The 16,020-nt window shown below is 32.1% G+C and overlaps 1 protein-coding gene across 1 annotated transcript in view; it reads left to right on the forward strand.

Annotated features, from left to right (window-relative positions):
• The window catches only part of LOC139517537 (uncharacterized), a 43,406-nt gene extending 40,019 nt beyond the window's left edge, over positions 1-3,387 (forward strand). Inside the window, exon 2 of the mRNA XM_071308731.1 lies at positions 1,153-3,387. Within this exon, the coding sequence (XP_071164832.1) occupies positions 1,153-2,459 (1,307 nt within the window). The 3' untranslated portion in view covers positions 2,460-3,387. The remainder of the gene's footprint in view (positions 1-1,152) is intronic.
• The last annotated feature ends 12,633 nt before the right edge of the window (positions 3,388-16,020 follow it).

Genomic DNA, 16,020 nt, shown 5'->3' on the forward strand with positions numbered 1-16,020 from the left:
ATGGATTAGACACAAGTAAATCATACTTATGAAGTCTTCTCCATAATACAATATAAAGTTACAATAATAGTATAATATAATGGACATGCATATAAAACAAACAATTTATGCAATATAATACTAGCTTTGATAGGTGAACAAAGAGGATAGAAAGTAAAAAGAGAAAAAGAAAGTTTGAAAAGTCGTATAATTCTGTGACGATGACTTGTGAATTGATGACAATGATGACGTTCCGTGTCAGTAATAATAACGCTCTATCAAGGCATAAGAAATCTGTTTGACCTTTTTATGAAATTTTGAACATGTTTGAAAATTTGAATATTTTGTTCGTTCGAAAGTTCCAAGTGTCCGCAAATTAATAGTTTTTTTCTAAAACAAAGTTTTCAGATAGCCAGTTAAGGTTATGGAATAAGGTTTTTCTACATAATGTGTATTTTGGGCAAACGAAGAAGTAATGGTAGACATCCTCAATATCGGACCCACAATGGGAAGAAGGATCATATATAATATTAGCTCTAAATAGGTCATTGTTTAAGAATGAAGCGGAACATCGCAATTGCGTTAAGATTATATTTAATTTCCTTGGGCCGTACAAATAAAACGTTTCAATTTTACATAATAGACTATCGTTTTTTTAATTCTTTCTTAAATTTAGAAATAGAGTCGACACTGCGAATTTTTGGATCAAGTTTATTCACGTATAGTAGAGGGAATAAACGATTCAGTAGTAAGGGAAAGTCTACAAAATGGAACAATAATATCATGACCATTTCGCATATTTCACATTTCGCATAATCGTATAATTGTTCATTGCTTTACCTCACAATGATAATCATCTTATTTCCAGTTGAATAATTGTTTTGTGTTTACCCTGTTTTATATCAGATGTGCCACTTTTCGTGACAGCGGTTCCTCTTTCAAAATAGATCAAATTGTAGAAATGTTATCATTGTAGTTTTTCTTAGACGCATACGAGTTTGTATATGAACATTGAATGGAAAAACGATTTAGTTATCTGTGAGTAATTGTCATTTTACACTGTGAAAAATTCAAAAATGTTTATAGTAAAATTATTTTTTTACATTTTAGTTTATTAACCAATGGGTTATTTTCGTTTGTTTATGTGTTTAAATATTTATGCTTTCTTTCCAGATATTTACAGTAGCAATCCTGTGGTAATCGATTCCTCTAACATGCAACAAGTTTTAACAAACAGTTCTTCAGATTTTCTCCAGATTACAGACTCAACATTGAAGAGGATCGAAAACAACAATAATCTACGACTTGTAATTAATAAATACAAGCATATCGAATTCACCCGGAAACGTTTCAACAATGATAAAATTTCACACCCGAGAGAAGAAAATGGTCCACCATTTGATCAAGTAGCTAAACAACATATTGGTATGACTGAGAAATACTCCCAAACAAAGAGATCAGGAAGGCATAAACGTTCCACAGAAAACCAGGGATTTCTAGACGACCCAAACAATATTGCCATGTTTATTGTATTTCCTTGTATGGTTTTTATATACGGTGGATGTGCGGTCATATATTGCTGTTATAAGTGTAAACATTATGTACGTGAAAATCAACCCTTCCGAAAACTAAAAGAACGAATCCAGAACAGGAATAATAAACGGAACGCAACAGATAATGCGATGGATACAATGGAAAGTCAAACACCAAACGCGTCGGATGCTCAAACAACTACTGCTGTAAACACGCCCAAGCAGGAACACAGTATACGAGTGTTTCAAAAAAATGAAAGTAGATCAGTAAAGGGAGACAGTAGTTTGATAGCACAGAGTAGTATAGATTCAAAAGTAACCTTTGTTGACGTTGAATATGACGATGAAATTCAATCTGCGATGTCAACACCACTACCTCTTCGTGATGAAACTGTTGAAAATGCCGAGACAACTCCTACGTCAGAATCACGTGTAGCTACAGAAAACAGCACACATTCATATCCATCGCTTTGTACTGTGTCGACAAGAGTAAGCACCGTTAATGAAAGTGAAACACCTTCACAAATATCTGTATCGTCGAGAAACGAGTCAACTGACAATAAACAAATTGTGTATACGTCATCAGAATCTGGTCATTCGGTTTATACGTCTTTTCCCAAAGTTTGCTTGGTAGATATGGGCTGTCAAACAGATGATACAACTCAAACAGAAAATAAATCGAGAAATATCTTAGTTAAATCCAAATTTGGTAAACACTCAAACAAAAAGAAACAAAATATTAGGATAAAATCGTCGAGACCCGGACAGATCCATTATGTTGAACGATATGCATCGTTAAATCCTTACAGAGATCAGGTTGAAGCAGATGCTGTTTTTCTCTCCAGAAATCACAACAAAAAGAAAAATTTATTTGACGCAGTTGAAGACGCTGTAAGACAAGAACATAAGGGAGAAAATCGGAAATACAGCATAACCTCAATTGAATAGCACTAAACATTTATGTTTTATCCTTCAATTGTTATTATTGACGTTAGGATTTGACATCCACGTTTTTATGGAGTGTCTTTACAAAATATAATCATGATTTCTCATCATGATTTCAAAAGAACGCGGAAGTTAAGTGGTTTCTGTTAAAAATATGAAAATTGTTCTTAAATTAATTTGGAGAACGTGTCTGATACATACAAAAATTTGCTAATGATTAGTACTTTTCCCAACGAGTTTGATTAATGCACAACGAACAAGTTAAGATTACTTTATCATAGACATGACATTGTGTCATGCATTTGTTTGTTTTTGATAAATCCATGTCATCCTTAAATGTAATTAACTCCAATACAGTTTAGATTTTGCTAGCTGGGAAACTGTTTTCTTGCCAAAATTGAGACAAATGTGATATAAAACAACCTAGTACAGTCTGAGAGTACAGTGTTCTAGCAATGAAACTGAAATTCAAAAATTCTTCTCTTTCTATTTTCTGTGTTTATTTTTATCGGACGGGGGTTTGTTTGAACGTCTAGCTGTTTTTTTTCTGTTTTTGGAATTAGTTTACTGTCTTATGGACATGCAAACTACATCTTATGCACTTTTTTCATATACAGTTTTTTATTTGTCCAATTTGATATACATAGCGATAGTATCATCAATTTTATAGCCAGAAAAATCAATCCATTCAAGTCAATAATTTTGACGTTTCATGGTATCTAATCTTTCAAATATTTACTTTAATTGCTTAACACCAATATAGAAAAATATGTTAACACTTAATAATCTGTTTCATATAATAGGATGCTTTAGATGTATTATTGGACTTCAATAATTGATGTTTGAGAATTTCATAGATTTATCAATTTAAATTTATCATCTTGTTATCAATAAGCTTGATATCAATATGAAACATGACCTAGGTTTTAAGTTATTTACCATTGCCGTCTAACAAATGTTTGACTCCTTATTTATATATTTAACTGATAAAATTTATTAATCATCATTTTCTAATTTTGCAAATATATCTTTACTTTAAAATAGTTGTATTGTCTTTTCCGTTGCTTCTAATATCCTTTAGATTATCACATCTTTTGCCGACATTTATTGCTGTTTTAGTGATAAGTAACTTATTAAGAAACAGTACATGGGGATAAAATATCCTGTCGTCATTTTGAGAGAAACATTGAACACTAATAAATACTATGACCACAGTTATACCAATATTCAAATAATTTGAATTATAACAAAGATTTCAGTGCTTTTTAATTGCTATGTTTGGCTGGTTTTTGTTTTTTGTCCATGGATTTATGAGTTTGAACAGCGGTATACTACTGTTGCCTTTATTTAACAGACGACCTCGTTACCAAAACCAGGAAAGTCGAACAAAGAAACACAATAACAGCCTCATACTGCCCCCAAACAACAAAATTTAAATTTGTAAAGAATTTAACTCTATATACAGGCGACACCAGGTGCTTTGATGTCAAAAACTAGAGGGTCGCACTTGAATGTTCTGGAAGGTTAAAGTAGGTGGCAATTATTTAGTAACACAAATTTGTTATCAATGTTAGTAATTAATTGGAAAAGAGAAAGGCATGGTAATCAGAAATAATGATATTCTTCAAAATTAATAAACAAAAATGGCTTTCGGTTATTCGATCTTTTCTAGTCTGCTTATTGCATATGTTTGTAGTATCTTTCATTCCACGCTCAATCAGATAAATGTATTTATTAACTCCCCATATGAAGAAAATCTATAAAAATGAATATACTATACATTGGTATATTTCCGTCGGTGCTTATTTTCGTCGATCGACGGAGTTTAGCTTACACCCTATAACCCAATTCCATCATTGATGAACAATTCATTTTGATGATTTATCTTCACGCACGAACTCCACTTAAACCTGCACCCCACGAATAATAATGTATTCACAGTAAATAGAAATGTGAATCTATAAGAAACATGATTTTTGTAACGCAATATATTTTGTTTCGAGGTAAGCTATACACGAGAGAACAAAATCATTGTTGCTTTCTTACATCAGGAGGTTAAACGGTCATGGTGATTAATTATAAATCTAGAGGCTCTAAAGAGCCTGTGTCGCTCACCTTGGTCTATGGGAATATCTAACGAAGCACTTTCCAACATTTTAGACGAGATAGACCATGACAAAAATCTCTGTTTTGTTGATCTTGTATTACTGATCTTTTAGTCTGCTGAGTTTCTTTGACTTATTAATAGATCTTGCCTTGTTGATCATTTATGTGATTTAGAATGTTTTTGAAGTATATTTTATATAAAATATGTTTCTCTCTAAATATCATAGTTTTAAGGATACACGGCAATAATGAAAAACTAATATCGTAAAATTTGTTATTTATTGGGGCAATATTTCCTCTAAGAATTTGTCTTAAAATTTTGACGTATATATGGACAATTGGCAGAGCTCATCATTCTGAACATATTTTTTTCCTTTCAAATTTTCTTTATTTCCGGACACTGCATCTCTGTGTTATGTCAAATTTATTATTTGTTTGGTCAAACAATTGTATGATACGTCGTACCTAAACTTTGTTGTGTGCAATAGGCATTACATTATGCATTAACTACTATAAATTATGTGAATATCTCCAATCGTTATAATCAACCACCTTTGCATTCTTTCATATTTTTTCTATGTTGTGTCTTTTCTTCCTTTACCTAAGTCTGTTAATATTGCGTCCTGTCTCAAATGTGATTGTTATGCTGAATGTTCTAAACGATTTGTTTTGATACATCTTTGTTCTATAAAAACATCATGATATTATAGTCTAACGGCTTTATGTTGTCTTTATACATATGTATCTCCAGTGAAAAACATAATACATCATGGTATAGTTCATATACTTTTACCGAACAATTGATACTCTCTGTTAGCATTCATTACGTCATGTGCACATGCCTTTTACAATATGTTCAAACACCTAATACATGACGTGCAAACAATTTTAACGTTATGTGCAAACAGATTATACGTCTTATACGTCTCGTTGACGTAATGTATAATACCTGTTTCATTATGTGCAACACCTATTACGTTATGTGCATATACCTATTAGATTATGTGCAAACACCTATAACGTCATGTGCAAATGCCTATTACAGTTTGTGTAAACACCAATAATTTTAAGTGCAAACACCTATCACGTTATGTGTAACACCTGTTTCATTATTTGCAAACACCTATTACGTTATGTGAAAATACATATTATATTATGTGCAAACACCTATAACGTCACGTGCAAATGCCTATTACAGTTTGTGCAAACACCAATAACGTTAAGTGCAAACACCTATTACGTTATATATAACACCTGTTTAGTTATGTGCAAACACCTATTACGTTATGTGCAAAGACCTATTGTATTGTAATAGTAATTTCAAACAGAAACTAGAAGATTTCTACAAAAATAAAATTATAAAAAACTAAAAGATGGAAACTGTGGTAAACTTTTATTTTTTAGTAAAATTTATACTTTTTTTAAACAGCAAGAATATTTAAACTTTAATATTCCTAAATACCTTAGAAAAAAAACTCACTAAATTATGAATAAGTGCACACTCATTAGTAATAGAAACTAGTAGGTTTGCAAGACCAAAAATACCCTCTAATGAGAGATTTTGTAAATTTTGTACAGGAAAAATTGAAAATGAGATACATTTTTTGATTGAATGACCTTAATATAACAAAATTAGATCTAAATATAAAATTGATGATATTAATTCAAATAATTTGGATGAAAATTTTACCAAAAGGTTAAATCCTATGTCTGAAAAATAATTAAAATCTATTTGTATGTAATAACATCTTACAAAAAAAATCAATGTTTCTTTTCTTTCTAAGTGTGCGAAAATTATAGAATATCTCCCTCTTTCTCTTGAAAAACGTAGGGTTTATGATAATCAGAAGTGTTTGCATCAATTTGAGCAATTTTTAACTATGAGCAGACGCGAGTAACACGAAGATATTTTAAGCAAGTAATTTTCTGTTTTCAATATACTCGTGGTACTAGAACTGGCGTCTGTTATGTTAAAAATTCAATAATTCTACATTAAAAAATCTTTGATTTACGGATAAGTCGATAATACGTGAACCATTTACTGGAACGAAGTTGCATTTCCGAATCTGCACATAACATATTAGGTGTTTGGACATAATGTAATAGGCATTTGCACATAACGTAATAGGTGTTGGCACATAACATAATAGATGTTTGCACAAAATGTGATAGTCGTTTGCACATGATGTAATAGGTGTTTGCACATAACGTAAACGATGTTTGCACATAACGTTGAAAGTATTTGCACATAACGTTGAAAGTGTTTGCACATACTGTATTAGGTGTTTGCACATAATGTATTAGGTGTTTGAACATAATGTAAAAGGCATATGCACATGACGAAATGAATGCTAACAGAGAGTATCAATTGTTAGGCAAAACGTTAATGAACTATACCATGATGTATTATGTTTTTCACTGGAGATACATATGTATAATGTATAAAGACAACATAAAGCCGTTAGACTATGATATCATGATGTTTTCATAGAACAAAGACGTATCAAAACAAAATGTTAAGAACATTCAGCATAACAATCATATTTGAGACAGGACGCATTTATTAACTTACTTACGTAAAGGAAGAATAGACACAACATAAAAAAAACATGAAAGAATACAAAGGTGGTTGATCATAAAGTTTTGAGGTAATTCACATAATATATAGTAGTTACAGCATAATGTAATGCCTATTGCACACAACAAAGTTTAGCAATGACATATCATACAACTGTTTGATCAAACAAATAATAAATGTGACATAACGCAGAGATGCAGTGTCCGGAAATAAAGGCACCTGCACATAACATAAAGAAGAAATGACAGGACGTAAAGGCAAAGAGACAAAACACATTAAATATTTCCACTATAAGACAGTTCCGGCGTTCCATATGGATAACTTAATGATGAGTATGTCCATGTTTGGTTAAATTTGAACTATTAGTTTCAGAGGAAATTTTTTTTTTAAAAGATTACAAAAAAATTATAAAAATTGTCCAAAAAAAGACTACGAAGGACAATAACTCTTTTTGGGGTCAATTGACCATTTTGGTCATGTTTGACTGATTTGTAGATCTTACTTTGTTGGAACAATTTTGCTGTTTACAGTTTATTTATATCTATTATATTATTCAAGTCAATAAACAAAAACTGCAAAAATTCCTTAAAATGACAAATTAAGGGGCAGCAACCCACAACGAATTGTCTGATGCGTCTGAAATTTTCAGGGTAGATAGATCTTGTTTTGATGAAGATATTTACTTTGTCAGATTTGCTCTATATGCTCCAAGTAAAATTCAAAACGGAAAGTCTGTAATCAAATGAAAAATAAAAATCTTACAACATCACATCAAACAAATGGATTGATTACTGTCATATTCCTGACTTGTTTGGTTTTATAACTATTTTGATCTGAGCGTCACTGATAAGTCTTATATAGACGAAACGCGCGTCTGGCGTATTAAATTATAATCATGTTACCTTTGAAACTATTGGTACAGGCATTTTCGTATGTAGAAAAATTGTGGATTAAACCCGGTTAAATAGTTAACTAAACTTCTCACTTGTATGGCAGTCGCATTTTATATCATTATATTGACAACGATATGAGAACAAAACAAACAGACATACTAGGTATAAAATGTTAAAAATGTGGGTACAACAGTCAACATTGTGTTATAATCTTAAATACCATAAGAAAAAAACAAATATGTAACAATAAATCACAAAAAGGCATATAGACAAAGCACATAAGCAAAGTAAAATTTAAAAAGTTAAATTACTTCTCCTGAGTAAATACCCCGTAAATACTATTACTATGCATCTTTTATTATACAGTTATATTTCAACTTTAAAGTTGAATAAAATGGTAATGATTATTTTTCTAATTTCCGATTGTCTTATAAATTATTCCTATTTAATTGATACGTTTATGCCTCCGGGATGATTATTTAATTAATGTATGGCATCCGATTTATTAACTCCACCTAAAAAAATCCTGAAAAAATTATCTTTCAATTAATTCATCAATACTAGTATTTGAATAAGTACAGTTAAATCATTAAGGTTTATCCATTTGGTCTTATCTGATCTCCAGACGCACATAATTAATTCCATTAAACGGTGCCCGTCATCAGTGTGTCGTCGTTCATTACCAATGGTGATTAAAATGTTTTTTTTCTGGTATTATACGTTAAATGATGATAACAAAAGCAATTTACTCAAGATTTCACTACGATTGCCTTCAGATATGATTTCGATGGTTATTGTATTACAGGAGATATCAAAATGATCTTGCTGGGTTTGGAAGTTCAGGAGATCAAAACAAAATATCGTTTTATATCCAGAGGACTTTGACAAGGTGCCCAAACTTCTGGGATAAAATCAAATAACTCGTTTAAAAATTCTAAAATGTATCTTATTGCATACCGTTTACAGAAAGTCATGTTACATTTCAATATGCAATATTCTTTCTACAAGAACGCTGGATCGTTATGAGAAAAGATGCTGAACACAATAAATGAATCATATGTACGCTTATTTTATTTGGAGCAAACATTTTTAATTTCCTTATTCAAAATATTTCTAAAGTGATTCTCTTCTCCCTAGACCAAGAAGTGTTGTGGTCTATAGTTGTAAGAGTTAGTGGCTTGATATCTGTCAGATATTGTCAGAGGATCTCAAATGTTGATTAAGATGAAGGCCTCATGCATTCATAGTCTGTTTACCAAATTTACACACAATATTTGTAGTCTTTTATGCCCGCATCACACTGTCCCGATTTTTATATACGATGGACACCCGACTGCGAAAATTGTACGAAGTTGGTCCCGATCTCGTTAAAATACCAAAAAAGTGACCGAAGCAAGTACGATGAATAACGAAGTCTATGCGATGGTGCCGAAATTATATACGATAGCAAAAGATGGACATACGAAGGTTAACCGAAGACGGGTATTTAAGCTTCATATCTCAGCCGAAGCCTACACGATGGATCACGAAGGCTACACCATGGATCACGAAGGCTACACGATGGATTACGATGATGGCGCGATGGCCATACGATGTCTAAAAGCTTACGATGTATTTAAATTATATGTATTAAAATACATGTATGTACATAATACAAGTATACAAACGATCTAAAAATGCGTTCTACCTGTTTTGAACTTTTTTATGATACGAACAGAATTTCGACAACATATCGTTTCTGTACAAGTCTGCCATTCATGGCGGGAAATCGATCTTTTTGTCTAGTTCTTATTAAACTTAGTTTATTATCCCCTCACCTACTACATGTAAGTTGCGTGTAGATAAAATTGTTATGGACAAAATGCTCAAAACTTGGTATGGTGTAACTCGTTTAGAATATCATAAGCGGCTATTGACTTTAAAGTTCAAAGGTCAAGGTCACAGTGGCAGTTGTAATACAAGGCAATATCACCCTTGTGGACACTCTAAAACCAATATGCTTCAAAAGATTTTAACCACATTTGGTATATTGTTCCTCCTTGTAATGATCTGACATTTTTTACTTTCAAGGCCAAAGGTCAAGGTCATGCAGATGGACTTGTTTTTCTCCTTGAAATAGCATAATACACAGGAAATTGGTTGCTCATTTTTTTACCTGCTGGTTCTAAAGACAATATTAAAAGTATTTCCAGTTACTGAATGTTTTGGTTGATTTCTAAAAAAAAAAATTATGTATCAAATATGCATATTCAATTTACCATTTTCTGCATGTGTCATATACAAATATAGTGTCCATATTTGTCCCCAATATGGTACATACGAGGGAATGCCACGCTCGGCATTGCCTTGTTTGAACTGTAAAATGTGTGCACTAGTCTGAATAATCACCCATAATTATGCCCATGTTTACTGATCTATCTTAAAGGTATGGTAATGGGTTCGTTGATCCCTTTTATTCAAAAAGAGCTCTTTCCAGGAGAATGTCATAATAATATAGACAAAAGGAAGGATGTGGGGAAAGCAACTAATGCGGCAAAATATGACATATAGAAAACAAAATGGTTATGGAGTAAACATTCGTGTGACAACACTCAGACGATACATACAAAATCAGAATAATGAAGAAAAAGTTGGTTTCCCTATATACGTGTACCTGCAGTGTTGGTGTACGAGGCGCGTTTATGATTTTCATTATGATACTTGATATTAAAAATTGACAAAAAAATAATATTTTACTTGTAAAAGTAAATCCTGAGCCTGTAAAAGTTGCTCTTCTTAATCCATTGGAATTAATAGAAACAACGCTGTCGCCTTTCTTGTTCTCATAGAATCATATGATATGAGCTCCATGTTTTGTGAACGTCTTTCTTAACTGCCGTATTAGACTGACCCGTGCATATCGCGCATGGCACTTTAAATGTATTTTAGCGAGAAAATTAACTTACATTTAGCTGGATTTTATTGCCGTCGTAGTTCCAGCTTGTCGCCTTCGTACTTTTACTCGATGGCAACACGACGGGACTACGAGGTCTTCACGAAGTCGTGTTGCCATCGTAAGACCTTCGGGTAGCTTCGTGATTCATTCGTGTAGACATCGTAATGTCAAAACTGCCCGATGGAAACGATGGAAACACGAATGCAATACGATGTTCTAAGATGCATTCCCGGTGACATTACGGTGGTGAGGATGGTGATACGAACTCAATACGAACCCTCAACATCGGACGCACCTTCGGGGATTTTTTAACATGTTAAAAAATTTAGAACCCTTCCCGAAGTTGTCCCCGAAGGCTAGAAAAAGTGGCCGATGGTTCTACGATGGTTAAAGATGGCACTACGAATAGCCCGATCTGGATACGATCAGTCCCGATTTTGAAAATTTCCATAATCGTGTTGCCATCGGCGTAAAAATCGGGACAGTGTGACGCGGGCATAAAGGTCTGGATATTCAGTAGGTGCTTGCAAGTCGTCAGACATCGTTTTTTCCACAACCATTGCAAGAGCCTACTGAAAAAAGCAAGATTTAGAGGACAGATAAGATATTCACAGCAAGTCTGTAAGGCTTAAAGTTTTTTTACGGAAAGCCACTTTTTTGGCCCTCAGTGCTCTTCAACGTCTTACATGTTTTGATAAGGCCTTTTATTTTACTTTTATTGGAGCTTCACTGATGAGCCCAGTGATTAATCATCCCTTCATTAATTTAACGGACACCATCACGAGTTTGTTGACTGTTATTGAATAACCGTTTCATAGATGATATCGATTATGTTCCTTATGTCGTTACTACAATACTCTTCCCTTTTCACAAATGTGACCTACCGAATTAGACTATTTACCGGATTTGTAATAACATAAGCAACTGCTTACCCTTCCGGAGCACCTGAGATCACCCCAGTTTTTGGTGGGGTTCGCGTTGTCTAGTCTTTAGTTTTCTATGTTGCGTCCTCTGTATTATCATTTGTCTGTTTGTATTTTTATTTTTGCCATGGCGTTGTCAGTTTATTTTCAATCTATGAGTTTGACTCTCCCTCTGGTATCTGTCCTCCCTCTTCTAGTGTAGATGCGTCTGTCTATAAAACTTACAGGCCTATTATCTTTGTTTTTGTTTATAAAAAAAATGAAGGCTATATAATATTTCGTGTACGAAGCAAGGCATTTTACGACGAAACATTAAGTATTATGACCTCTTCTAGCCATGTGAATTTCGACATTTTCAAACTGTAATAGTATCAAAACAGAAAAAAATATTGAATAATAGAAACGGACCATTATTTACATAAATGTATATCAAAGAGAAACTTCGTGCAAAGCATTATTATTTATAGTTTTATCTCATTTGATAGAAAAGAGGGACGAAAGATACCAAAGGGACAGTCAAATTAATAAATCTAAAATAAACTGACAACGCCATGGCTAAAAATGTAAAAGACAAACAGACAAACAAAAGTACACATGACACAACATAGAAAACTAAAGAATAAACAACACGAGCCCTTTTATGGCAAATAAAATCAAAATTGTTGTAGAAAATTCAAACACTTTTGATATAAAATTTCAAACATACATTATTCACTTCTTTGTCCATGTTGTGCTAGCGTTTACTTTTTACAAAAGGTTCTAAATAACCTTTGCATAACAAAAACCTTCGTATTGAGTCACTTAATACTAGCGCATCCTAGAAGGTGTACTTTAATTGGTCCATATTTATATATTTTTTAATCAATATCTATATTTGTAACTTGGTTTAAGGAAATCAATCATAGCACTACAGACAAGAATCCTCTATTTTTTCAGCAACGAATTCTTAAATATTAGAATGCAAGGGTGTGGATTTTGTTAAAAAATAAATCTATTTAGCATTGAATCATTACTAGGGTTCACAATCCTTAACTTCACATATGTATAATAATTTTGACTAGTAACGCTTATCTATGGTCTGTTATTTTTGCACCGGATAATATCTGCCATTTGCGTAATTTAATTCTATAATATTAAGGGATGCAAATCTATGCATATTTTCCAGTTGACGAAAATTGGAAGTATGTACCAATTCGTAAATGATTACCCTTAGTGTTAAACATCTCAGTCAACATGTACCCTATACAATATACAGTATACTAAAAATGTTGTATTTGTTCATACCAATGACGGCTACTTTGCAGGAGCAAGAAATATCCTTTCTGCTAAATGTTGCATTAATGTATTTTCTTTTTTCCTGGAAATTATTTATTCAAAACTCGTGCCCCCTTCAAAAATGCAGCTTTTAAAGGTCAATGCCTAAAGGCAGTTGCAATATCGGTTCGTACATACAAAAACAATCATTTCAATTCCATTTTAGTGTTTTCTTGATTTTTTTGTTTTTTGTTGTCTTTTTGAGTTTTTGCCAAGGCGTTGCCAGCTTTTTCTTTGATTTATGAATGATATGTCTCCTTTGGTAACATCCGCTTCTCTTTTAGGTATCACAGTTTATCCACGGTTTTAAAGTAAGGTTGTTAATCTCTTCTGATACCAACATATCATTATACAAAATTTCAAAAAAGTTTTTTTTTACTATAATTAGGTTATACAGATTCTAAGTTTTTATCAATGAAATGAAAAATGAAGAAAACAATTATAAAAGAGTTAATAAGCATAATAAGCATAATAACAATTCAATTTATTTATTGTCCTTAATTTGAACTAACTCATTATAAACATCACAGTGGATGGCAGAATCGACATAAGGACGACATCCGATACCACAGGTTCCCATAATATTTCAATCTAATATTATTTAAATAAATATATATTATTTGATGTCACATTCGTTTTCTCATCTTTAAATATCTGCTTCCTGTGGAGAAATGTTAGTGAAATAGAAAATATTTTTTGTGAGGAAGAAATATAATGAAACGTTGTAAGACTTGTAGCTCATAAATAGATGTTTCCTCTATAGTTTTATAAGATATTCTTTATTTATTGCAAAAAATCAAATCCGAAAAGAATTTTTATCTCAGCGTTAAATTGTCGGTTTAAGCACAATTTAATATAAATAAAGGGTAAAAAGGTATAACTGCTGTTATGTTTTTAATGTTTAAGGAGCTTCTCAGTGCTGAAAAAATTGGGACCAGACAGGTTATGATATATATGTAATTTATGTTCTTTTCTTCAAAAGTGAATCGCATACCTTTACAGAGAAACAGCTTTTCAAACTTTATTTCTTCTTTAACCTTCTATGCATGTAAAACTTGAACAAACGTAAGTGTAAGAAAGGTGGGAATACGAATAAAGTGAACTGAGTAAAAGGTATAAACCGTTATGCCTTCGGGACTCTTTTCAGGCAATGTCACCTCACTAACTACTTTTTTTCGCGGTCATAGATCTTTCATAACCAGATTAATCATCTAATATGTTAGGTTACCGGTTGTTTCTTATTCCTTATTCCTGATATTTTGACTGAGTAGTGATTCGTATGGAATCAGGATACGCTTACTTCGACAATGCACTTGTCGCCCCTCGTTTAGAACTCATTTGATTCCCTCAGTTTTTATGTGTTACCATGATTGGTAACTTTTTAATAAGTTTATGAGATTTGAACATTTGAGCAGCTTTTTGTGAAAGGAACACTGCCTTGTAAATGAAGTCCTTGTAGTTCGAATATGCGTGGGCAAAACGCATTAACTGAGATATACAAACGAAAAACGGTGGATAAGAGGGTACATTACCGCTGAGAAAAGGAAAGTTGTTAATTGGAAAGTTGAAATCATCACATTGGTTAAATATTCTATATTTAGGCAGTCCATTTGCGATGATATTGTAGAAAAGATAAAGATATCCAGCAGACCGTCTACTTTTAGTTATATCCTTAATCAAAAGTTCACTTGGATATAGAAATTAGAAGCACTTATTGAAATATTAGTTAGTGAGTAACAGAAGATCACAAATAACTCCGAAAGTGACTCCACAAATACGTTGTCCATCAAAAAAATTCAGCATGTTTGGTGTTATTGTTGTGGTAATCAGTTAATTTTTTGATTTATTGAAACAAGGTTTTTGTATCGTTGTTTCTCATTAATATTGAAAAGTTCTGCTTATGAAAAAAGCAACATCACAAAAATACTGTGATGTAACATGAATCATATGCGCTACTTAACAACGTCAAAACATCTTTTGTATTTGTTCAATGCGGCATAACTCAAATATCTTTTTTTGGAATTGATACGATATGGAAAAGAATGAAAGCAGACTTTAAAAAGAATTTACTGAACAAATATCTTCTAAATTCCAACAAAGAATTGTATTGAAAACACTTGCGCAGTGAAATGGAAATTCGTAATTAGTATATTTATTATGTCCAAAACGGATTCTTATACAACTATACCTATATTGGGCAGACTCATATAGTGATGCAGTTTGCATATCCACCCATTTGCAATCATTTTAGAAAAGGAAAAAAGAAGGAATAATTCAATATCACTTAATTGTTATTTCTTAGTTAATTGGTTTTGATAGTCTTACTTCAACGAATGAAAACTATATTTCGATACTTAAGAAATAGAACACTAACAAATTTCACATTACACTATACATATATTATTTGCGTTTTTGTATGTATATAATTTAATATTTGTCGTTGATTTAGTGTATTACTCTTCTTCTTCCTTGATAAAACACACTAGTATACTCAGCAACAATTTCTTTAACGGGTGTCATAGATGGATCAGGATCTCTATTTACCCTCTTTCAGAACCCAAGACCACCCTTTGTGTGTGTGGGCTTCGTGTTGCTCAGTCTTCAGTTTTCTATATTGTGTTTAATTATCTGTCATTTAACTTTTCGTCGTTTTGTTTTTAATTTTTGCCATTGCATTGTCAGTTTATTTTCGACTAATGAGTCTGAATGTCCCTCTGATGTCTTTAGTCTATCTTTTTTTCTCTTTATGTATATGTAGTTAATTATTATATCACCTGTTTATATATTATGCGCTTGAACACGTATAGGTTTTGTA

Source organism: Mytilus edulis, chromosome 3, assembly GCF_963676685.1.
Source record: "Mytilus edulis chromosome 3, xbMytEdul2.2, whole genome shotgun sequence".
In the NCBI taxonomy this organism is placed as follows: Eukaryota; Metazoa; Mollusca; class Bivalvia; order Mytilida; family Mytilidae; genus Mytilus; species Mytilus edulis.